Raw genomic sequence first — 24,838 nt, 5'->3', positions numbered from 1 at the left:
TATTGGTACTCTTAAGCTCAAGCTCGCGAAGATACAGGCCAGCACGGGTCTTGCCTGGCCCGATGCTTTACCCTTGGCTCTTTTGTCTACTCGAACAACAGTTCATTCCCGTATGGGACTCAGTCCCTAAGAGGTTGTGTTTGGAGTCCCAAGGCCAAAGAAGTATTCCGAGATAGAGCATCCAATATTGATTGATTATTTGCATGACTTCACCACTAAATTGCGTGTCCTTCATCAACAGGTACAAGACGCTTTGCCTCAGGCTCCTACTGATCCTGGTCATACCATACAACCCGGCGATTGGGTGTGTGAAGAATTTTCAAAGATCGAAGAACTTGGAACCTCGCTGGAAAGAGCCTCGTCAAGTATTATTGACAACACGCACAGCTGTGAAGGTGGTTGGAAAGAAAAATTGGATCCACGGTGTGCATTGTAAGAAGGTACCCTTGCCTTTGCCTTAGGACCAGTGGGTCCGTGAAGGTATTGGTGATTTTGAAGGTGAAAGGGTCCCCCGATACGTACCTTTTAGCAATGCACACCTAGATTGGACTCGATCTGAGAAAGAGGATGATGACGTTCTGCAGGACACTGTACAACCACATCACAGGTTGAACACGACTAATCCGGAGACACTTTTTCAGGACCAGACTGCGCAGAATAAAACGAGATACAATTTGAGGCCTAGAGTGGCTAGAGACAATTGAGAATTTTTCATTTGATTACGCTTTTCAGTGATACTGACCATCCAATTAGGTTGCAGGGTCGTGGTAAGAGTCTTAGTTTGTGACCTGAGTAGTGGCAATAGGCCTGCAGGACTTGCAGTGTCATAGGACGGCTGATAATCACAGCTGAGTGAAGAAGGAAGACTGCCACGAGCAACATTTAGAGGATGGATTCTATTATATTAAGGAAAAATGATAAGAAGGATAAAATGAAGAAGAAATATTGCAAATTATTGTATAAAAGATGTGGTATAACGTTGTGTATTTTAATCTTTTTATGTATTATATTAGCTTGTGTGGGTTGGGTTACCTATATTATGCAGCAGACACCTACACCTACCTCCTATCCCGTGTCTTTTCACACCACTGCCTCCCCGCACCAGTTACATACACTACCAGAACATGAGCAAAGTAGGAGAATGGAATATTTCAATAATTCATTCATTCAATTGTTGCACCAGCATCAATTGGTGGTCAATACCACCGATTGTTGGGTTTGTGGACTCTTGCCCCATACTACGGATAAAGGGATGCCATATTTAGTTTTACCTTTTTCCCTGGAGGGGTCTGCTTGGGCTTATGTGTCTATGTTCTCTAATGCTTACGAGAACCAACCCCGGCACCCTGTTGGTCCATATGGGGGTGGGGTTGACGTTAGTCATGACCCTCTGGTAAAGGGAATATTAGCTATGACCAAATATTACAGTACAATTAATAAGATCACCGCCGACGAACGACGGGCATACATTGGCTGGAACGTGACCCGTTATGTTACTAGCCTTACAGATAGGGCCAGACGAAAGAGATCCCCGCCCATATGGACTGTACCCCACCGAGGCCACCTGTGTCTCCAAGGAAATGGTCAGAATGCTAAGGCCCAATTGGGAACAAGCTCTTGTGCACATACATATACCTATGCATCTAAGACTTCTCCATCGTTAGTGCCATCTCAGGGAACGTATTTCGTTTGCCATGACAGGGCCTATACATGGTTACCAACTAATTTCTCAGGATCATGTTACGCGGCTTTTCTCCTTCCTCCGACATATACCGCCCCTTCGGGACATCACAGAAATAGGTACAGTAGGGGCGTCATTAATTCAGAAGATACAGCAGGACAAGAGGGAGGCGACTTTTTCAAAGGATTCCTCCCATTTTGGGGCCCTATGGCCAATAGCAGAAACATAAGGCACCTCACTCGAGTTGTTGAGGCAACGATAGATCAAACTGTAGGGGCACTGAGTAACCTCACAGCCGAGCTTCAGGCGGACCGCCTTATGACATTACAGAACATCATTCTTGCGGACCGTGGTGGAGTATGTAAATTGATTAGATCCAGCTGTTGCATTTACATACCTGACAACGCCCCTACAGTATACCAGGCCATCTCTAAATTGCATCTGATCGCTGAGTCCATTCACCAGGACGAAGGAGATTGGTCTTTGACAGAATGGTTTTGGGGATTACTGTCCACATGGGGATGGAAAGTATTGACTTTCATTGGAATGATTTTGGCCATTATCTTCTCGTGTTGCCTCTGTCTACAATGTGGTCCTGCTATCTGCGGCCTTTGTGCCACCATGTGTGTTCCAAGGCCTGTCTCACAGAAAGCAGAAAATATGAAAATGATGTTACAGGCAACAGCTTGACGACCTCATGGCTATTGACATTGACTCAGATTAACATGAGTCTATGTGTTTTGCCTGCGTAATGGCAAAAGGAGGGTCTGAGGTAATTTAGTTTCGACTCCATTTTGTATTCCGTCACCATTTTGTGTTGCCCTCACTCAGGCAGCTCGGCGAACAAAGTGTTTCTGCCCTTTGTACTGCTACGTGTCAAATAACCCCCCCCCCCCCCCTTCCTTGTTGTGAAGCCAATTTCAGGAACTAGCCAGACTGACTAATCCTTGTCTAGACTGACTAATCCTTGTCCCCACTATCTGTTGGCCATCGGTATTCTTTCTCTGCATTATCTTATTTTGCAAGTCGTCCTTTGAAGCACACAAACGCGTCCTGCCATTACTGATTGACCTATAGGTGCTGTCATTGATTGACTTATGGGGTTGGGCAAGAACACGACTCAAGGGGGATGTTCTGGTTACATGGTGCCTTTTTTTGAATGTTTTCCTATTGGCTAATGGGGAGTGTTTTTCTTTGGGTGTATAAGGTTATAAAAGACTGTGAGCCACGGAGTAAAGTGGCAGTCTCCTGAGAACCTACCACTGATGTACTTCTAGGATAACTGTGCGTAGCTGCAGCTAATAAATTTGGTTTTCTACGCTAACAGAGTATTCCGTGTCTCTGTACAACAAGGCAGGTGAACTCGGAGATTTCAGGCGTGCCCTGCGCCGCCAGGCCCTTAAAGGCCCGGCTCTTCTCTGCAGGTTGTGCCAATAATTGTTTGACTGCAACTGATGTCCATCTACATCATTATTAAGTTTCTAGTGCCATGTCCCTCTGATTAAGTGGGCTAGTTGATTCAGAGGCAAAGCACTTCCAAATACAGGCTCACATTTGACATCAATATTCACTAAATGAAAAACTCATACTTATTTGTCAGACATGAGCATTCAAAACGGAGTCACACTTGTGTAACTGGACAAGCCTATAAGGTACTGTTCCTGCTAAAGCACAAAAGAGAGAGAGGACTTGGGCGTTACCTCGTTACAAAACAATAACTCACTAAACTTTAAAACTCAAGCAACAACCTGCACACAGGTGTTGGATGCACAAGTGAATTTGCTGCTCATTAGTAGAACAATATATTGGGAAGTTTACTTTCTGAAAATATTGCTACAGGTATTGTACGGAAAAATAATGGTGTAACCCACAAAATAGCCTTGTTGTAATTTGTACACAGATTTTTTAAATTCGGTAGCAAGAAGGGACAACCAATAGTTTAACAGTCTTTCAGAAAATTAAACTGAAGTATGTATTTTTGAATTGCTCCCATAACCACAAAGAATGGGTTTAAGGCTGTAGTCTTATATTCTTCCTCTGTAGATGGGTTTAAAAAAAGCTAATTTTTGGAGGAGTTCAACTCCTGGCTATAGCTGAGCATCCATGCAAATGCCGATGTGAACCAAAAGTACAGCACATTAGCAGCAACGTAATACCCAATGAGAACTTAGGAAACACACCAGCCTTATTACACTAAAAATAATATTGTAAACTTATATTAAGATTGCCAAATCAAGCAACAGGAGCAGAGGCAGAAGAGCTTAAAAGGTACTCAACTCCAACTTACCTAGTAGTTTAGTGTTGTGTTTCACTGCAGGGACACTTAAAATCAACGCAAGGTGTATGGTCACGCCACCACATCAGTGTTTTATTTTTAAACACAGTTCTTCTGAATTTCCCCTTTTCTAAAGACATACAGATTTCCCTAATGGAGCAGTGGAGCCTTTACCAACCCAATACAGTGAAATGAATCATACAAAGTTATCCCACCCATTCAGCTAGACATCAAAGGTGTACGGCGGCAAATATTGCGTACTAAATAGCGCCTGACACAAAGGTGGCTATACAGGCCTTGAGCTCAAAAACAAGTCAGAGACAAAGATACTGCTCTTCCCGATTTCAAGTTTTAGCAGTTGTGGGTCCATACCCCTTAAAATGTCTGCAGAAAAAGTCTTGGAATCTGGAACCGCAAACAGGAGAGTTCCCAGGTAATTTTTGGTTTGCTTGCTATTCTATATTCTGGGGCCAAAACCTGAAATGCTTAAGAACAGGAGAGGAGGTACTGGGCGAACTCATTTATTCCATGCCCACTATCGCCACCTTTAATTTCTAGGCCCTCTTAAAACATATGTGCAAAAATACAATACTCGACAGCTACCCTGCTTGGACCGAACGCCGGATACAAGGCTTATACTGCACGTCCTATAGGAATTTTACCACTCTGAATGCTTCTCATCATTTGGATCGGATGAGGGTCCAATTTGTATCAATTCACACATGGGATGATAATACGCAAGGAATGAAATAACTTTCCTATGGTCTATTAATTCGGTTTGTGACGCAACGAGCCATAAAGGAGCACATACTGCCCTAGGAGTACCTTATCTATATTCTACTCTCTTTGAAAGAGCCCTGATGAAGTTCCTGTACGGAACGAAACGCGTTGGCTGTACATTGCTCGTGTCTGAATGATCGTAATGAAAAGAATCTCAAGAATAAAAAGAAGAGAAATATTATACCGTTTGGACTATTTGATTTAATGTGTCCAGACACAATGAGTGCACCTTCCATCTTTGGTCTTATCTCCTTAGGTAGATATTAAAACTGCGTCATTTCGTATTTCACCAATGCCTAGAGAGCGCCCCTTTTGTTTGCAACACTGCAATTGTAGCCCAGGCAGATACGAATTATATGCCAAGACAAAATATCTCACTACATGGCAGAAATCGGGTGTGTGGCCATGTAATGATTTCTTACCACCACGGAGCACGTGCATTGTTTCCCAAAATCCCAAACTTTCAACCCACTTACAGGCAAGGATTGTGCCTGGGCCTGCCTTTGGGTTAATACATACAGAGGGACACGAGTGTATCCAATAGAACACACCCATAAGCTTTTTGGGAAATTACAATGCTCTGTACGCAACTATGAATTGTAGCAACAGTGAATATTAAAACAAGAGGCCTACTTTACAAATACACATTTGACACAATGTACTTATGATCTGAAAACCATACATTTGGTGCTTATATGTAATGACCTAAGCTTAATGTGCATGGCTGTACTTGTGAGTGACCCTTTTGAAGCACTGCTTGCGTACAACCAAGACAATGAAGCTTCTCAGCATCTGGTATATGATTGAGAAAAACTTTCAAGGAAAAAGGTGAGTTACTCCGGATGAGAGTGCACTGGATTGGGAGCGGCTGAACTAGGAGGCCTACGGGCTACCTCATGCAGACGCAATTGTGTTTTAATGCGCTTGTTGGGTGGCAAAAGTCGAGAGTCACTGGTTTAAATGATTTGCTCATCCTCGGTTTGAAGCCTCTAGCTGTACCTAAACTGAGCCTGGAAGAACATCCATTAGATGCACTGTTAGACTTGGCATCTTTTGGCGTGTTTCCCCTGTATTTTTGCTTTGACCCCTTGGTTTTGAATCTTTTTGCTGGTTTTTCACTGCAAGTGCTCCTGTTGTAAATTGTTATTATGGAATGGTGTTTCCATGATTGGCATATTTGATACTGGTAAGCCCCTAGTAAAGTGCACTGAGTGTGCCAGGGCCTGTAAATCAAATGCTACTAGTGGGCCTGCAGCACTGCTTTTGCCACCCACATGAGTAGCCCTGAAATGATAACTCAGTCCTGCCATTGCAGAGCCTGTGTGCAGTCTAGTACTGCCATGTCGACTTGGCAAGTGCACCCACTTGCCAGGCCCGAACCTTCCCTTTTCTTAAATGCGAGTCACCTCTAAGGTAGGCCCAAGGTACCCCTGGGGGCAGGATGCAGTGTATGTGTCACACGTGTGTGGCATGTCCGGATAGTGAAATACTGCCAATTTTGTTTTTCACTATTGCAAGACTACCTTTTTCCCATAGGATAGAATGGGGAGTTTGCTTATAACCTCTTATAAACATAACTACCCTTGGGAACAAGTTAGGGGAAAAAGTTTAGTATGCCTGAACTCAGAATGTCAAAATACATATTTTAGTGAGGGTGATTTTTACATTCTATGCTTGAAAATTCCACTTTTAGAAAATGGGTATTTTCTAGCTTAGCCATCCAGTGTGCCTCTGCTAGGATGTGTATTGACTGTCTGGCTTTGGAGTGACAGGGGCTGGGGATGTGCAATGGCTCCAGAGAGTCTGGATGAGTCAGGGCTGGGCTGAATAGACCTGGGTTGCATTTAGAGTAGGGGGAGATTTCCTTTCACCTGAATAGGCCTGGTCTGCCATCCACAATGCAGTCTCCACCTCCTGCCAGGAAGCTGGGCCAGAGAGGACAGAACTGGTTTGGATTCAGCACAGACTCTGTCTGAGAGAACAAAGGGATTGTGAATTTAAATAATGGGGCCAGACCCCAGAACTTTAGTACTCGCTGGAATCAAGGAACCTGCCAAGAAGAATAGCTGGAAGAGCTGCCAGGAGTACTGCCCCTTTGCTATGTTGTTGCTTTTTTGGGTTGGCCTGCAGTTACTGCTTCTGCCTTGGGCAGTGAAAGGACTGGACTGAACTTTCTTTACTTATTCAGAGTATCTCCAAGGGATTGAAATGGAGCTTCCCTCCTGTTCTGAAGTCACAGGGACTGCGAAGACTTTACCAACCATTGAGTACCGCTTCTGGAACCATTGTTTCAGTTGCCACAGAAAAGTGAAACACAACCTACTCCGTCAATGACTCCATCGCTGGCTCTGTGTCCTGACAGCACCGCAGAGGGCACCGTCCGCATCTTGCACCGCAACCCTAGTCTCATCGATGACAACTACCCACGCAGTTGCCACTGAGCCGCTGCTTGCACCGTGACCTGTGGGCACTGCACTACGCACTGCCTCGCTTCGCCATCCTGGTCTCACCGCCATCGCTGCTGCTGACGTGGACACCCGTGACCACATCGTGGCTGTGGGCACCGCTCTTAAGTCTCATGATGCACAACCTCGTCTCACACAGCAGTCTTGGCAGACCGACACTAGGTCCCTCTAACCGGCTCTGTCGCTTGCACCGCAACCTGCCAGCACCGCATTGAACATCGTCTCTCCCTCCACCCTAAGCCTTGGTCTCACCGACGCCGCCTAGACGATCGTCATAGAGCCGCTGCCAGCACCGCATCAAGAGGGCACCGCTTCCATTTTACAACACAAGCGCGACTGTTGCCACGACTGGCTCGCAGCAACGTGCCAGCCGCAAAGAGAAAGGTACTGTTACCGAGTCTGTCCACACTTTCGCTGGCCCGTACCGATGCGGTCAGCTGGAAGACTGTTCTTTTCAGCATTGAGGTAGCCCCGGTTGGAGGTACTGACTCGAACAAACTGTTTTTGAGGTATTTCTGCAATTTTAAGGATATCTTGCAAAGTATATATTTTTAAAGTACTGTATGTAGGATTTTTATCGTTTTGGTCGTGTTTTGGATACATAAAGATATTAGATATTTTTCTAAACTGGTGTGGTGTCCTTTTGTAGTGTTTTCACTGCTATACCGTTGGTTATGTGCACATGCTTTACACACCGCTTCGGAGATAAGCCTGACTGCTTGTGCCAAGCTATCAAGGGGGTGAGCAGGGGTAAATGTAGGAGTGCAACTCTCTTACCCTGACCAGGAGGAAGGGGCCCTACTTGGAAAAAGGTGCAAACCTTTGCCAACTAGAGACCCTAATTTCTAACATGCACCAAAACTTAAAGAATGCACCAGTAGTACCCCCTTCAGGGGCCACTGGAATTATGAATTTTCAGCTGCTGGTTGTTCCACATATTTATAAATTTTGAGGACTTGACCTACCATTGGTTGCATAATTGGTAGTTCATGAAAATAATTCTCTTAGCTCAAATGGATCAAAAGTATTTTAAAAAAGTGCCACCGAGGACCCGACCCTCTGAAAGCTTAACTGAAGGCCTTTCAGATGGAGATTGCTTTATTCAGTAAGAAAACTGGTAAGGATGTGAACCTTAAGACCAGAGACTGTTAATATGTGCTGAAATGCCAATGCAACACAATACTATTACAACAGAATGTGCAGCATCATGCAGCAGAATTTTCCTTTCTTGCTGCATAATTTAGTTAACCCTGCCGTATAATTTGGTACTGATCCCAGTGGCCACGCTTATATATATGCCCGAGATTCCAAGCAGTATCTCCTTGTAACACAAGGGTGGTTGATTGTTTAGTTCTGTCATGTACTAGGACTGGATGCAACTACTTACTTGGTAAACCAGCTGGGGTCCCCTTTGAAACGGCCATCCTTCTTTGTGACTGCGAGCCCACCAAGGTTCATGAGGGTCCTCTGTACACTCGGCATCACTTTTCCTGTAAAACACAACAGCACACTTCACTGAACCCGATGCAAGCTATTTTACAGTTAGGAACTTAATTTCATTTGACATTATAAAGTTACACCAAGCACAGCCTAGCTTTGGGGTAAAGGCTTGGAATACAGTTTTTAATAGAGAAGGGATTCTTTTCACCAATACTTTGTTTGTAGGTGGTAGGATAGTGTAGGGTGCAGCAAGACAGGCCTACTAGCACAACAAGCGGTCATCACGAAGATGCTATACAGCAATTTGTGATGCAGCACTTCGAACAGTACTTTTGACGCTATTAAGGTCTGTAAATAAAAGGCCCTATTACTACACAAGCGAACAATATCGCCTGGAAAGGAGAAGCCAAGATCACCAGGCAGGGACTGAAACTCATGACTTTGGGTCACAGCAGGCGTCTGCTGCAAGGTCTTACCATACTTCGGCATCTAAGTTGCGAGGACATCCAAGGCTCTTGTATGCAAAACAGAGAACTAGACCCAAGATGGCAGAAGTCAAAGCAAGAAACAGTATCAACGAGATCAGATTGCACCCAATCTCAGGCTGCAGCCATGTCCCTATAGACGCTGTGGTCTCAAGCAGAGCATCTTGCATAATACCCAATTACTCGATCCTAGATGCAAAGCGTAACATAACCGATCACCAATCTTAAGCAATTTAGTCTTTATCTACTGGCAGCACCCCTCACTATCCCAGAGTCCAAAAATGTAAGGTGCACCCACAGGTCAGCGGTTTGCTGGAGTGAATCCACTACACAACACAAGGTTGAGATAACAAATCCAGTTAACACCGGGGCATCACTCCCAGAAAGCTAACCATAGGAATGCCCCTGGAGCCTACTGCAATCTCGTCATTGTGCAGTTACTCTACACATTCCTGCATTAGGCCTCAAAATAGGGTTTTACATTTAGGTCACCATCTGGCAAAGGATATTAATTAACAGGATAATGTTCATAGTCTGGCCACCAAATTAACTAAATGAAATATTAAGGCTACAATAAGATGATGTACCAGTATATTTCATTCTACCTTAAAAAAAAAAAAATAGCATAGGATGGAATGTATTCACTCTGCTTAATGTAGAGGGTCTTGGGGGGAACACGGGGTAGCAGACAAACTGGAAACCCACAGAAAAGACTGCAATTAGGTCAACTGATTTTGAGAGACTGACAATGATATGCCGAACAACTACAATGGATCAACAGTGATCAGGCATGTGTGGATAGAAATGATTGCATTAGTGCCAGAGCCGTTGTGGGGTCAGGTGGGGGAGGGGGCACAAGACAATAAGGTTACTAAGCTCCAAACATGGGGATTGTGGTAGTTTGCAATTGGTGCCCTTCCTGCTATGGCTCTGCAAACAGGACCAGGGGAAGCTCTTTATATACCTGAATCACAGAGTAGCAAGGGCGAGCAGTCATAGGGTACTCAGGGAGGTATTGTGAGGTGCACCAGCTCACACCTCAAATCAACCAACAGACACAATAACTTTAATGCTCAGCCTAGTGCTTGCCTTTTGGAAAAAATAAAGTATGCTTTGAATACAGAGAAGTACTAAATAATACATAATTCAATCGAGTTTATAATAAGTGATTCTGTTCATGATTGTGGCGTTACACCCCACATCTCCTTTTGGGCTCTCTCCTACCTCGGTAACCCCTTTTGCTTTTGTTCCCCAGCATTTAGGGGATAAGCATGAATATCAATGTTCTCAAGACTGTTTCAAGGCATTCAGAAACCTTGCATAGTGAGGGACAGGCCTAGGCCTCGCTACACAAGCTTAGCGTGATGCTAGCATGAAAAAGCCTGAATAAACAATACACATGAAGTTGGCGGTGGCGGCTCCTCTGCTAAGGCGGAGGAGCGTTGCCTCACTGCTTTCAGCAGTGGAAATAAATGGACAAATAAAATGACAATGACTCATTATCATTTTATCTGTTCCTGCTGCAGTGTCTTTGCGGGGCGGGCGGGCTGCTTTGCTCTCAGAGCAGAGTGGAAGAGTGGTTGGCACACTAAGTGCGCAATGACTATTGGCTGACCCTCTCCGGCCAGCCAGTCATGCATATTTAGCTTTACAGCCTGGGTGGAGAAAATGCCAAGGCTCCCATTCCCTGGCCAAGCGCCGAACCACGGCACTCAGACCAACTGCAACGCTGCATTGCAGTGTTGTGATTGGTCAGGAGAACCTGGATGTGCTTCCTGTTCCTGGCTGGGAGAAACGCAGCAAGAACAGTGAGGAGAGACGCGGCACAATAGAGAAGAAACAGGGCTAAGAGGTAAGTTTATTTTCCATTATTTTTTACAACCCTCTCCCCCTCCTCCCTCCCTACCACCCAATCTGTGCCGGCCACCACTCAAACCTAGACTTACATGGCAGGGGAACACACCCATATACCCTGTAGTGGATATTCCAGTACAATCAGCTTGCCCCAGCCATGCTTTCCTGCTTACTCAAACATTGCTCACAGCCTGTCTCTATGGTAAGTTGCTCCACTTCTTTGCTACCAAGAAAATAAAGGCTAGCTTGCTCAGACTAAATGTTTTCATATTATTGTTGCTATTTGAAGGTCAAGTCACTTGTACGGATGGTCTCAGGCTAGGCACCAGTTTTTTTTTTTTTTTTTTAATCAATCATACCACTTTTCAAAATTACACAAGTACTAGGTTATTAATTAGTGTTTTGCCATTACTTCACAAGAGTTTTACATTGAGGCATGATGGCGTAAATTCTGTCCAGCTGATTTTATGATTCACAGATTATTAATTTTTCTTATTTTTAACCCTTTCACAGTTCAAATAGTGTGACACAATATTTTATTTGACCAAACCTTGTGCTGTAGGCCTGTACATGACAGCATGCAGTGACCAGAGCTAGACCAGACTGCACACGACAGCCCCAGGTACAAAAGGCAAGGCAGAGGATTCTCCACGGGGAAATTTGGTGAGACCCCCCAGAGTTTGGCTTGCTGATCAGGTCTGACAGCACCCATGAAATTACATTTTCATGAAATATAAAGTTGTATTGTGTTTATTCGACTGAACTTCGTTATGGGATTTCGTATTCAGAGTTAATATTTGCCAGTCGGGCAGGTTACCATGGGAACAACTGATTTGGAAAGGTATAGGGAGTTAAATGCATGCATGAAATCCACAGCGTAAGAGTAGGGAGCTCTAGAAAGTGCAGGACATGGACAAGGATTGCCTAAGATGCAGTGCCTTGTGGATGGGTAAGTGTAGGCAAGAGGAACGCGGATGTAGCCACCACTGAATATTTGCAATTGGAGACCACAGCCTATTGAGGCTTGCAAAGGGGTCAGAAGACAAGTGTGAACATACTAAATCCCTCCAAAAGAGCAGATGGGAAGAGTGGTAAGTCCCACCCTACCCCTTACTACACATCTACTGCACCACTTCCAGAGGATGAGCAGTGCACACAGTGGCATAGTTAGGGTAGGGGGTGTTTGGCGGGGGTTCCACCACGGGTGGCACCTTTTGGGGGTTGGCGACACTTCACATGAGGTTACTGACGCCACCCTGTGAAAAGCACTGTCTGTGGTGAGGCAGGAGGAGTGGGGGCCAAACAGGGGTCAGCGCTGAAGAAAGCTGCACACAAATTATTGGGCATGTGACTTGAGGGTGGCAGGCGTGAAGGAAGTGCAAGCGAGGGAGCCAGTGAGCAGGCAACCAGATCCGAGTGAGCCAACAAGTTGCACCAACCTACTGCCAGCCACCTCAGTTTGTCGCAGGGAAGCCACCCAGAGCCCATGTACTTACCAGCAGTCAGTGGACCAGTGCTCCAGTCAGTGCCACCATAGTATTTTTGGTATGTATGTGGGACGGCAACCTCAGGGACCGACCCGGGCAGCAAAAGCTTTAGCTACATCACTGGTGGCATAAAGCTAACTGGCACCTAAACTTATATTTTTTTGCTTTCAATTTTCTTACTAAGCTCTCATTCACAACCAGGTACACTACATAAAGCCCCAGCTTAAGTGACTCCCGCTCATACTACATTCTCTCAATATGATAAATGCACAGGCAGGTATAGAGGGGCCAGAGATGCCGACTCTAGAGCTGGGGATTCAGGTTCGGATCTCAGCGTCAGCTCAACATCCTGTGATTCTGGGCAAATCACTAATCTTCCAGTGCCCATGAGCAGCACCTGGATACCCTCACGTGTCATAAGCCGCACTATCTAGATCTACTAATTACTATTCAGGATTGGGTAAGTTGCAATGGTGATGAAAATAAAGAATATTTTCCAGAAGAAGGCCCCTTTGACAGAGTGCTCGACTAAACTTTAGAACAGATATAAGAACCACAAAAACAAATCTAGTCTATAGCAATGGTCAGCATTCCTAAATTGGTATAAGAATGCCATGAAATAAAAGTAAGAATTTGAGGTACAAGGGCTGAAAGCACACATGAGAAACTGAGAAAGTAAATTAGCCACTTAAGGGGCAGTACTACGGCTTGTGCCTGAACTGTGCCACGACTCTTATGTATTCACCCAAAGGACTTGTGATAGTCTTGCAACAATAGAGGAAAATGAATATGCTACTTACCAGTATGCATCTGTTCTTGGCATGTAGGGCTGCTGACATTCATATTTGTGCATAGATCGCCGCCTAGTGTTGGGTCCGGATGATTGCACATTGTTGGCCTGGAAGAGTCTTCGAAGTATCACGAGATAGGTGGCTCCTCCCCTGGACTACAGTGCGCATGGGCATCCTCTCCATCCTCAGATTGTTTTTCGCCATTGTGGCAGTGATGGAGTAGATACAGTAAGTGATGACCATGCTATACAGTAATTCTGAGTGCTGCAGCCGCTACAGGCGCCGGGGAGGAGGGTGGGCGATATGAATGTCAGCAGCCCTACATGCCAAGAACAGATGCATACTGGTAAGTAGCATATTCAGTTCGAGGCATGTGGGCTGCTGAATTCATATCTGTGCATAGATTATATAGCAGTCCCTCCATTAGCGGCGGCTTCCCGTGCCAGCTGCAGCAGTCTGAAAAAGGGTCTTGAGAACAGCCTGTCCTACAGCTGCCTGCTGTTTGGAATGTACATCTACACAGTAGTGTTTTGTAAATGTATGTATAGTGGACCATGTGGCTGCTCTACATATTTCCTCTAAAGGAATATTCCCTAGGAAAGCCATGGACGCCCCTAACTTTCGTGTTGAGTGGGCTCTGGGAGGAATCGTTAATGTGCGTTTAGCTTTTTCATAGCAAATTTGAATACATTTAACGATCCATCTGGCTATCCCTGCTTTGGAAATGGCGTTGCCCTTGTGTTGTGGAGAAAAGGCAACGAACAGTTGTTTTGTTTTCCTAAAATCCTTTGTTCTGTCTATATAGTACATGAGGGCCCTCTTTACATCTAGTGTATGGAGCATTCTCTCTGCGACATTTTCCGGATTTGGAAAGAAAACAGGCAGTTCAATAGTCTGATTCATGTGGAACTGCGATATCACTTTAGGCATGAATGTGGGGTTAGTACGTAGTACAACTCTGTTTGCGTGAACCTGTATGAATGGCTCTTGAATGGTTAGTGCCTGAAGTTCACTAACTCTTCTCAACGAAGTGATTGCCGCTAAGAAGGCTACTTTCCAGGTGAGGAATTGAATCTCACATGAATGTAAAGGTTCAAAAGGTGGACCCATCAATCTGGTGAGGACCACATTCAGGTTCCACACCGGTGCCGGTGGGTGAGTTGGAGGAATCACTCTTTTGAGTCCCTCTAAGAAGGCTTTGGGCAGGCACTTTGAATAAAGAGAGGTGCTGCCTGTTCTGAAGATAGGCCGCTATTGCGGTCAGATGTATATGGACGGAGTTGTACGCCAGATTGCATCGGTATAAGTGTAACAGGTAACAGATGATGTTCTGAATGGACGCATCCAGCGGATTAATGTCATTGTTTTTACAGTAAATGACAAACCTTTTCCATTTAGCCGCATAGCAAGCTCTGGTTGTGGGTTTCCTGGCCTCGTTGATGATATTCATACATTCTGGAGGCAGGTTCAGGTAGCCAAACTCTAAGACTTCAGGAGCCAGATCGCCAGGTTCAGCTGTTGCGGATCTGGGTGCTGAATTTCGCCATGGTTCTGTGTTAAAAGTTTGGGTGTTAGCCGCAGTCTTTGAGGCGGCACCGCAGACAGTTCTAGGAACGTGGTGTACCATGGCTGGCGTGCCCACATTGGAGCAACCAGGATGAGTGTCATCGAGTGTTGCCGTAGTTTGCGTGCAACTAGCGGTATTAATGGCGCTGGGGGAAAAGCGTACGCAAATCTGCCTGACCAGTTCATCCATATCGCATTGCCCTGCGACTGTTGATGCGGAAACCTAGCGGCAAAGCTTTGGCATTTTGCGTTTTCCCTTGTGGCGAATAGGTCTATCTCTGGATGACCCCACTGCTGGAAGTACGGTTGGAGTACTGATGGATGTAGCTCCCATTCGTGTATTTGGTGGCTGTGTCTGCTGAGAAGATCCGCCATCTGGTTGTCCTTGCCCGGGAGGTGTTCCGCCATGAGGAACATGTTCCTCTGAATGGCCCACTTCCACATGCTCTGAGCCAGATGAGACAACTGCGGAGAGTGTGTTCCTCCCTGCTTCTGTATGTAGTACATGGCAGTCATGTTGTCCGTCCGGATCAACATGACTTTGTTGCACAAGTGTACTTTGAATGCCTTCATCGCCAGGAAGATAGCCATCAGTTCCAGAAGGTTGATGTGCATCTTCTGTTGCTGTGTCGTCCATAGTCCCTGCACTGTGTAATTGAGTACATGAGCTCCCCATCCCTGGAGAGACGCGTCCGCTGTCAGTATTATTTGTGGAACAGGCTCTTGGAACGGTCGGCCCTTGCAAAGGTTTTGTGGATTCCACCAATGCAGAGAGTTGTATGCCCGACCGCTCACCAACACTAGGTCTTTTAACTGTCCTGGAGTCTGATTCCATTGGCGTGCCAAGCACTCCTGAAGCGGGCGCATATGTAGTCTTGCGTGCGGGACAATGAAGATGCAGGAGGCCATCATGCCTATCAACTGCATGAACACTCGCGCTGGAAGGGAGTGTTGAGGTTTGAACTTTTTTTATCAGCAGTTGCATGCTGTTGATCCTCACCAAGTTTGGCTGAGCTTTGGCTGCCAGAGTGTCTATGGTCGCGCCCAGGTACTGCCGTACGTGGGCGGGTTGAAGATGTGACTTTGGATAATTTATTGTGAATACCAGACTGTGAAGAAGGTGAATGGTGTGGGATACGTGGCTGGCACACTGCTGGGCTGACTTTGCCTGAACAAGCCAGTTGTCCAGGTAAGGGAAGACGTGAATGTGCTGTCTTCTTAAGTGTGCAGCCACTGTCGCTAGGCATTTGGTAAAGACCCTGGGTGCCGTTGTTACCCCGAAAGGGAGTACTTTGAACTGATAATGCTGATCCTGAAGAGTGAACCTGAGATATTTTTTGTGTGATGGGTGTATGGGTATGTGGAAATACGCTTCCTTTAAATCTAGTGTTGCTAGGAAGTCTCCCTGACTGAGTAACGGCAGAACCTGCTGGAGGGTGACCATATGAAAATGCTCTGACAGAATGTATTGGTTGAGGGGGCGGAGGTCTAGTATAGGTCGAAAAGACCCGTCCTTTTTTGGGATTAAGAAGTACAGAGAGTACACCCCTGACCCCCGCTGTTCCATAGGCACGAGCTCTATGGCTCCTTTTTGCAGCATACTTCGTACTTCTTGCTGCAATAATGTCAAGTGCTCTGCGGACATAGGACGGTGTCTTGGTGGTATGTTGGGTGGATTGGATGTTAATTCTAGACAATAACCGTACTGGACAATTTCTCTGACCCACCTGTCTGTGGTGATGGATCTCCAGACTGGCAGGAACTGTTGGAGTCTCCCCCTGACCGGTGTTATGAGGGCGGGGGGCAGCGACAAGACGTCACTGTTTGTTATTGGCGGAGGACCTGGTGTTGTTGTGTCCTCGTCCTCTGCCTTTGGTGCTGGATCCACGATATCCACCCCTATTGTTTTTATTATAGGTACTCTGGGTACCTCCTTTACAGTATTGCTGCTGGGACCCCTGACCTCTAGCTGCTCCTCTATTCCCGGGGCAACGAAAGGAGCCACTCCGAAACTGCTGGGACTGTAGAGCCCCCATAGATTTAGCAGTTTGTGTCCTTTTTAATCTTTTCCAGTGTAGTGTCAACCTCGGGGCCAAATAAAAAGTCTGGGTTGACTGGTTGATTCAAGATATTATTTTGAATCTCAGGTTTGAAGCCTGATATTCTTAGCCATGCGTGCCTCCTCAACATCACACTAGTGTTGATTGCCCTTGCTGCAGTGTCAGCTGCATCCAGTGCGCATTTGATGGACGCATTTGTAATGAGTTGTCCCTCTCTGATGAGGAGCTCCGCTCCATCTTTGTATTCATCTGGTAGGTGTTCTAGCAGTGTTTCTAGTGTATCCGGTCGTATCGGGCCAGGAGTGCCTGAGTGTTGGCAATGCGCCAGATGTTTGCTACTTGTGCTGCTACCCTTTTGCCTGATGTTTCTAGCACTTTGGACTCCTTGTCTGGAGGAGGAGCATCACCTGTAGTCTGCGAGTTAGGTCTCTTGCGAGCATTAGAAACTACCATGGAGTCCAACGGCAATTGACCCTTAATGTACATGGGGTCTCCGGGTGCAGGTTTGTATTTCTTCTCTATTCTGGGGTTCAATACCCGTGCCCTGGTGGTTTCCTTAAAGATGTCCTTAGCATGTTTAAGAACCCCTTTGAGCATTGGTAGAGTCTTGACCGTTCTTTCTGAAGTGGAGAACGTGTCCACCAAGAAATCCTCCTCAACAGAGTCTGAATGGAGCTCCACTCCGTGATTGGCAGCTGCCCTTTCAATGAGGGCGTTAAAAGCAGCAGTATCTTCAGTGGGAGATGTTTTGACATTGTAAAGATGAGTGTCAGGAGCATCTTGTGGGTCACCTTGGTCAGTAGGGTCTCCCCATGCTTGATCTGGGTCTTGCTATTGGTCATCAGGGTCATTATCCACAGGATAAGTGGTATCATCCCCAATATAGCCCTCTCCTGCATCCTGTTCCGAGTGTGTAGGAGAAAAGGATGGTGGTTCCTGATGATAGGTGTGTAATGTTTCTACAAGCACTGGCGTCGAACCTGAAGCCAGTTTCCTTTTTAGTGGAATCTTGGAGTCTAAAGCCTTCTCTGGAACAATTCTCTGTTTACGGAACAACAGCCTACCAGTGTCGGCGTCGATAAACTGGTCCCGCGAGTCCTCGACATCGGTTCTTTCCGTGGACACTGTGTGTGTGCGTTCGAGACTCCTCCGAAGTTCGAACATCTTCGGTGCCCCGGGTGGCGGCAATCCAAACTTGATCGGTGCCGGCGCCGAGTGAGCTTTAGCGACTGTGTGGTTCGGGACCCGTTTTGGGTTCGAGGGTCGCCCGTTCCCTGATGCGCTGTAGGGACTCCGACACCTGTTGCAACGTGAATGCAGACGGTGCTTTGGAACCGATAGGCTCTTTGGAGACAGGCTTCGACGCGGTCTCTGGTTTCTTCCCAGCCTTCGGGTGTTCGATCCGAAGTGTGGGATCGACGACTGGTTGATTCGATATCTTGGCAGCCGCCGCACTCTTCGGTGTCGACGTAGTCGGATCAACCACCGTGACCTTGGTGGTCGGTGCTCCAACTTTCGGCGCCATAGGCCGTAGCGTCTTCTCGGGACCGAAGGCCTTCTTCTGTGTCTCGGTGCCGAAGCCCTTTTTTGTCTTCTCGGTACCGAAGTCCTTCTTTGTTTGGTCGGCTCCGATGTCCCTTTCCTGTGTCGACGGGTTGGAGGGCTTCGATGCCTTCGACCCGACCTGAACCAGTTGCACTTTCGGTTTCGATTTGACCGGTGCTGGTTTTGGTTTCGCTTTCACTGAATCGAATCCAGTCTTTTTTGATAGCGTTGGCTCTTTTGAAATGTTCGCAGCCGGGCCTTCTGGCGGGGCTGTAGAACGATCCGACCGATCTTGGGTAAGGCCCGCAGGCGATCCCTCGACCTGAGCCTTGTCAAGACTGTGTCCTTCGGCCTCCGTATCGACGGATTGGCCTAGCTCCTCGCCCGAGCTATCTTCCTCGGCCCCAAGGGCCTCATCGTCGTCTCCTACCTCGTAGACGACGTCTTCGTCCTCGAAGATCACTTAATCATCGTCGTCAGATTGGGATTCATGCTCCGAAGCATGGCTCGAGTCTATCTCCTCGACGCTCTTGACTTCCTCATCCTCGGTGCCGAATATGTTAACCGGGGTAGGCGCTGATTGTTTGGCCTCCAATCTAGCCACCCGTCGATTCCGAAGTGTCTTCTTTGACCGGAACCGGGCGCAGGCCATACACCTTGACTCATCATGATCTGGTGATAAGCATTTGTTACACACCGGATGGACATCGATGTGTGGATATTTCGCATGACATAAAGGACATCTCTTGAAGGGGTCCTCGATTCCATCCTCGAACGTCGACCGATGTTCGGACCGAGACTAGGTCCGAGAAGTGTGAATAAGTATAATAGTCTGTCGATACCGAACGCAAACAGTACCGACGATACCTAAAGGCTTTTGCCTTAAATAAATTTTTCCTAACTTGAGCTAAGATAAGCACATCTGAACCGAATGGCGGAAAAAAAACAATCTGAGGATGGAGAGGATGCCCATGCGCACTGTAGTCCAGGGGAGGAGCCACCTATCTCGTGATACTTCGAAGACTCTTCCAGGACAACAATGTGCAATCATCCGGACCCAACACTAGGCGGATCTATGCACAGATATGAATTCAGCAGCCCACATGCCTCGAACGGAGGAGGATGTATTAACGTTTTAAGTGTCCCTATACTGGCAGGTGTGGGGAGTGCTCTGTTGGCAGCAACTGAGAATAGAGCAGTGCCAGACACCAAGCAAGGTACTGGCAGACTCCACGCAAGCAGTATGGTAAGCAACAGCGTTACAAGCTAATGTGCGCTGGAGGGCAATATGACAAGTGGAAGATGAAAGGCTAATACGACTCCACTTACCATTTCAGATGCAATCTTTTTCTGTGTTTGTTGCACTACTCGGGGCGCTTACTTGAGGTATCTTGCTGTTTGGACGACTGCTCTGATGCAGAGAGGAGGACAGTGATGACCCAATAATGTGCTGCTGAAAAGCTGCTCTATCTTCCCATTCGGAATTAATTCTATGGTTGTCCTAACTCACGAGTCCCGCATGCTCGCCTTAAAGTATCTTTCGGAGTTGCACAAGTGTGTCCTATAAAATTTAAAGAACACCTTGCTGAAACACGATTGTAACAAGCATTTGCAATGCAATAGGTCTCGCATTTATAAGAGTTTGAGCTATTGGCATTGTAAAATTACAACGCCTTTTATTTATGTTTTGGTTTTAAAACAAATAAAAGGCATTTTCATTTACAATGTCAGTAGCATAATCTCGCATAAAAGCAGTGTGTGGCGTGCAGCAGTGTGCGTCGTGCAGACCAAACAAATAAAAGGCATTTTCATTTACAATGTCAGTAGCATAATCTCGCATAAAAGCAGTGTGTGGCGTGCAGCAGTGTGCGGCGTGCAGAAGTGTGTGCCGTGCAGCAGTGTTTCGTTTAGCAGTGTGAGGCATGCAGCACTGTGTGGCCTGCAGCAGTGTGCGGTGTGCAGCAGTGTGCGGCGTGCAGCAGTGTCGTGCAGCATGCAGCAGTGAGTAATGCAGCAGTGTGTGGCGTGCAGCAGTGTGCGGCGTGCAGCAGTGTGCGGCGTGCAGCAGTGTGCGGCGTGCAGCAGTGTGAGGTGCGCAGCAGTGTGAGGTGCGCAGCAGTGTGAGGTGCGCAGCAGTGTGCGGTGCGCAGCAGTGTGAGGTGCGCAGCAGTGTGTAATGCAGCAGTGTGTAATGCAGCAGTGTGTGGCGTGCGGTAGTGTGCGGCGTGCGGCAGTGTGTGGCGTGGTTTGTAAACAACAAGAAAATCGGACATCAAAGGAAGGGTAGGAGGGAACGAGCATATGGGGTGTGAGTTATAATGAAAGTTAATTGTTGTAAGAGGGGATGCAGGAAGTGAGACAGAGCACGCGCTGGCGAAAGCAGTCTGCTGCTTTCAAGTCAGATGCCAGATGTCAGCTTCGCGCTTGAATGCCTCACATACACTGGCCATAAACCGCATTCCTAAGGTCTTGTGCCCCTTACTAAATCTCTCTGAATGCGTGAGGCGGCGCACACGCAGGAAGTAGCTAGTGGCAAATGGAATGCGCGTGGTTGTGCGCGTAACCGCCACCCGATCCGCCTGGGAAGCCTTTGGGAGCATTTTCTGAAGCCCCTACATAAGTCTCGCTGAGCGATCGCTTACCCGATAGCCAGGCGAGACCTAAAAAGGACCCAGACAGAGTGTGGAGAGATCAACAGGAAAAAGTGATTGCCCCCAGTGTCCCCCTTGAATTTAGCTTGACTATATCAGGGTGAAGTTCAGGAAGGTATGATCTGTGTCACATGCACTCAATGATTCCTGCACCACATCCTCTTAATTCGACAGCCGTGTTTGTCTGTCATTCCTGTACAACTCACCAAGCCTATAATTTTGGAAAGGGTGTCAAAATTACTCCAGCTGCCTATCTCAGGGGTCCCTAAGTCTATATGTAGGTTGACATTATCCAAATGCCCCTACGATTTTCTTATGTTTAAGTACCAAATTTAGTGTGCATGTTTCCAGATGGATTGAGCTGATGCTATCACTGCAGCTAAAACACTGCTCAGAGACATTAACTCCAGGTTTGGAATCCAACGCAGGGTAAGGAGTGAAGAGGAAACTAATTTTCTGTCCTCTATAATCCAAGACCTCTTTACGGGAATTTTAGAAATGGAGGTCTCTAGTTGGCAGAGGTAGGTACCTTTGACTAAGTAGGGAACCTTGCTTCTAGTCAGGGAAAGGGGGGGGGGGGGGGTACACTCCTGGATAACCCCTGCTCACCCCCTTGGTAGCTAGGCACGAGCAGACAGGCTTATCTCAGAGGCAGTGTGTAAAGCATGTGTGAACACAAAGTAATACAGTGAAAACACTACAAATGGAAACTACACCAGTTTAGAAAATAAGTAATCTTTACTAGAATTAACACAAGACCAAACGACAAAACTCCACAATACTGTAATCAAAAATAGACTTTAAAATGGTAGCAAACGCTTAGTTCAATGTAGATGGTAAATGCGACACTTTACTCTCAAAGTACCTGGGATGCGTCACGCAATATAAACAAAAAGGGTCGCAGGGAAGTTGATGCGCCATTCCTTACACTCAGGGGAGTGGATGCGTTGGGTTCCTTACTTCTGCGCAGGGGAGTTGAGGCTCGCTTCATTACTAAGTGGGGAGTTGACACTCGGTTTCTTACTGCATCCCAGTTGCGATGCGACAAGATGGTGCCTTGATGCGATGCGTCAAAATGGCATCTTTGATGCGATGCGACAACGTTGGATGCGATGCGTGCACACCCAACGGCCAATTCGGTAACTTCTGAGCCGCGACAGGCCCTGCGACACGCTTTTCCGGTGATGCGACGGCGACCTCTGCGGCGGCGACACGCTTCTCCGGTGATGCGATGGCGAACAGCTGTGGCGGCAACACGCTTCTTCGGCGATGTGACGGCAACCGCTGCGGCAACACGCTTCTCCTCGTTGCGTTGTGCTTGCAGCTCCCAGCGACACGCTGTCTCTAGAGGTCCTGAAACAACAACAGGCACCTCTCTGCAGATAGAATTCCCAGCAAGGAAATTCAGGGGGAGCTGGTGGTGAAGTCTTGTATCCCTGAGACTTCAGGCAGGAGGCAAGCACACTTCTAGCCCTTGGAGATTCTTCAAGATGATGAAAGTTCACAGAAATTCCTTTTCCTTTCCTTGGCAAATAAGTAACTACTGCAGGCCAACCCCAGAAATAGCACAATAGCACAGGGGCAGTCACCTCCTCCAGCTTCCTTGGTTCCTCTCCTTGGCAAAAGTTCGCCTTGATTCCCAGAAGTGATATAAAGTTCTGGGGTCTGGGCCCCAATATTTATACTGCAAAATCTTTTGTCCTCTGAAGACAGAGGGTGCCTGTGCCCTGTCAAAAGCAGTTCTATGCAGTTTCCTGGCAGAAGGTGGAGACAGCATTGTTGAAAGCAGACCTGGCCCAGGTATCTGAAAGGAAATCTCCTTCCCCCTACTCTCTATTCCATGCAGGTCCTATTCAGCCCAGCCCTGACCCATCAGACCGCTGGAGCCAAGACCCTCTCCAGTCCCCTGTCACTCACAAACCAGACATGGAATACACAAACCTAGCAGAGGCATGCTGGATGGTTAGGCAAGAAAATACCTACTTTCTGAAAGTGGTATTTTCAAACACAGAATATAAAAATCATCCACACTAAAATATGTATTTTTAACATTCTGAGTTCAGGCATACTAAACTTTATTTTCCTATCTTGTTTGTTCCCTGGGTCAGTTATGGTTATAATATGTTACAATCAAACTGCCCATTCTGGCCTATGGGAACAGATAGCCTTGCAATAGTGAAAAACAAAATAGGCTGTAATTAGGCCTGGGCGAAGCACTACGCTACGCTCGCGTAGTTTGCGAAGTTCGCGCTACTTCGCGCTACGCGAACTGCACGTAGCACAGTGCGAACACGCGTAGCGTAGTGTTGCGTAGTGCTGCGGTCATTTTTTGCTTGCTCGCGGTCCTCAACGTCAAGTTGGCGACCGCGAGCAAGCAAAATGACATCCTGGCGAGACTTTTTCCTTGTTCGCGATCGCAAGCATGGAAAATAAACCTCCCGGCGAGATTCCCAACGCGAGAAGGTCAGGTTTCTCATTGCGAGGGGTCGCGTATGCTCGCGACCGCTCGCGATGAGAAACTACCAGTTCGCGTTGAGAAAGCTGCAGCTCGAGTAAAAATCTACTCGAGCAGCAGAAAACTACAGCTCGCACTGTGCAAGATGCCATTTTCAATGATTGCACAGTGCCGGTTGCTTGTCCGCACTGTGCAATCATTGAAAACAACATCTTGCACAGTGCGAACATGTTACTTCGCAGTTCGCGAAGTGCTACGCGTAGCTCGCGTAGTGCGAACTTCACTTTGCGTAGCTTCGCGAAGTGCTACTTCGCGAACTACGCCCACCCTTAGCTGTAATTCACTATCAGGACATGCCACACTTATCAGGGCATGTCATACCTTTCACATACAATACACCCTGCCCATGGGGGTACCATGGACCTACCTTAGGGGTGACTAACATGTAGAAAAGGGAAGGTTTAGGGACTGGCAAGAGTGTGCACTTGCCAAGTCGACATGGCAGTCCCAGACTTCACACAGGCTCTGCAATGGCAGGCCTGAGCCACATTTTACAAGCTGCTTCTGTGCATGGCACAACCAGTGCTGCAAGCCCACCAGCAGCATTGGATTTACAGGCCCTGGGCACACATGGTACACTGTGCGAGGGTCTGACAAGTAAATCAAATAAGCAAATCATGGAGTCACTAATCCATAACACAATTTACCGAAGAGAGCATATGCACTTTAGCACTGATCAGCAGTGAAAAAATGCCCAGAGTCATAAAACCCCCAACAACAGGTCAGAAAAAATACAGGAGGAAGGCAAAACGTTCAGGGATGACCCTGCAAAAAGGGCCAAGTCCAACAGGCAATTTGCATTATCTAGAACCTTAATTGTGCCAATCACCCAGAGTTCCCAGCGAAAGTAGAGAAGTATAATCTGAAAACTAAAATATCTAAGATTTGCAGTGGAAAAAGCCTCTAGACATTCAATGCTCTGCCCCGGACACTAGTTATTTCAAGACACTCCAAATTAAAGGGCTAAGTTTAGTCTATATAAGATCCTAATGAGTGGGCTTATAATTCTCACTATTCCTCAAATGTCTCCAGCTGTACTCAATTTACACCTGAATGATGTGACTTTTGAATACTGCAAACAACTGATTTGAAGTCTCCACAGCTTTTGTTATCAGATCCAAACTGCATTAATATTCCAGCCCTACTAAAGTCAGTCACAATCTGCAGACAGGAGTCTGGGTTATTTCAAGATTCCCTATAGAAAGTCAGCACACCAGCCCCAATGGTGACATCAGCACAAAAA

The 24,838-nt window shown here is 46.8% G+C and overlaps 1 protein-coding gene across 4 annotated transcripts in view; it reads right to left on the bottom strand.

Annotated features, from left to right (window-relative positions):
• Positions 1–24,838, bottom strand: part of TAGLN2 (transgelin 2) — a 303,419-nt gene that overhangs the window by 14,567 nt on the left and 264,014 nt on the right. For all 4 annotated transcript variants that reach the window (XM_085637502.1, XM_085637503.1, XM_085637505.1 and 1 more), the window contains exon 4: positions 8,589–8,691. In XM_085637502.1, the coding sequence (XP_085493628.1) occupies positions 8,589–8,691 (103 nt within the window). The remainder of the gene's footprint in view (positions 1–8,588; positions 8,692–24,838) is intronic.

This window comes from Triturus cristatus, chromosome 12 (assembly GCF_964204655.1).
Source record: "Triturus cristatus chromosome 12, aTriCri1.1, whole genome shotgun sequence".
Classification (NCBI taxonomy): Eukaryota; Metazoa; Chordata; class Amphibia; order Caudata; family Salamandridae; genus Triturus; species Triturus cristatus.
Note: the sequence above shows the minus strand (reverse complement) of the source record. Positions and strands in the feature narration are given on the sequence as shown.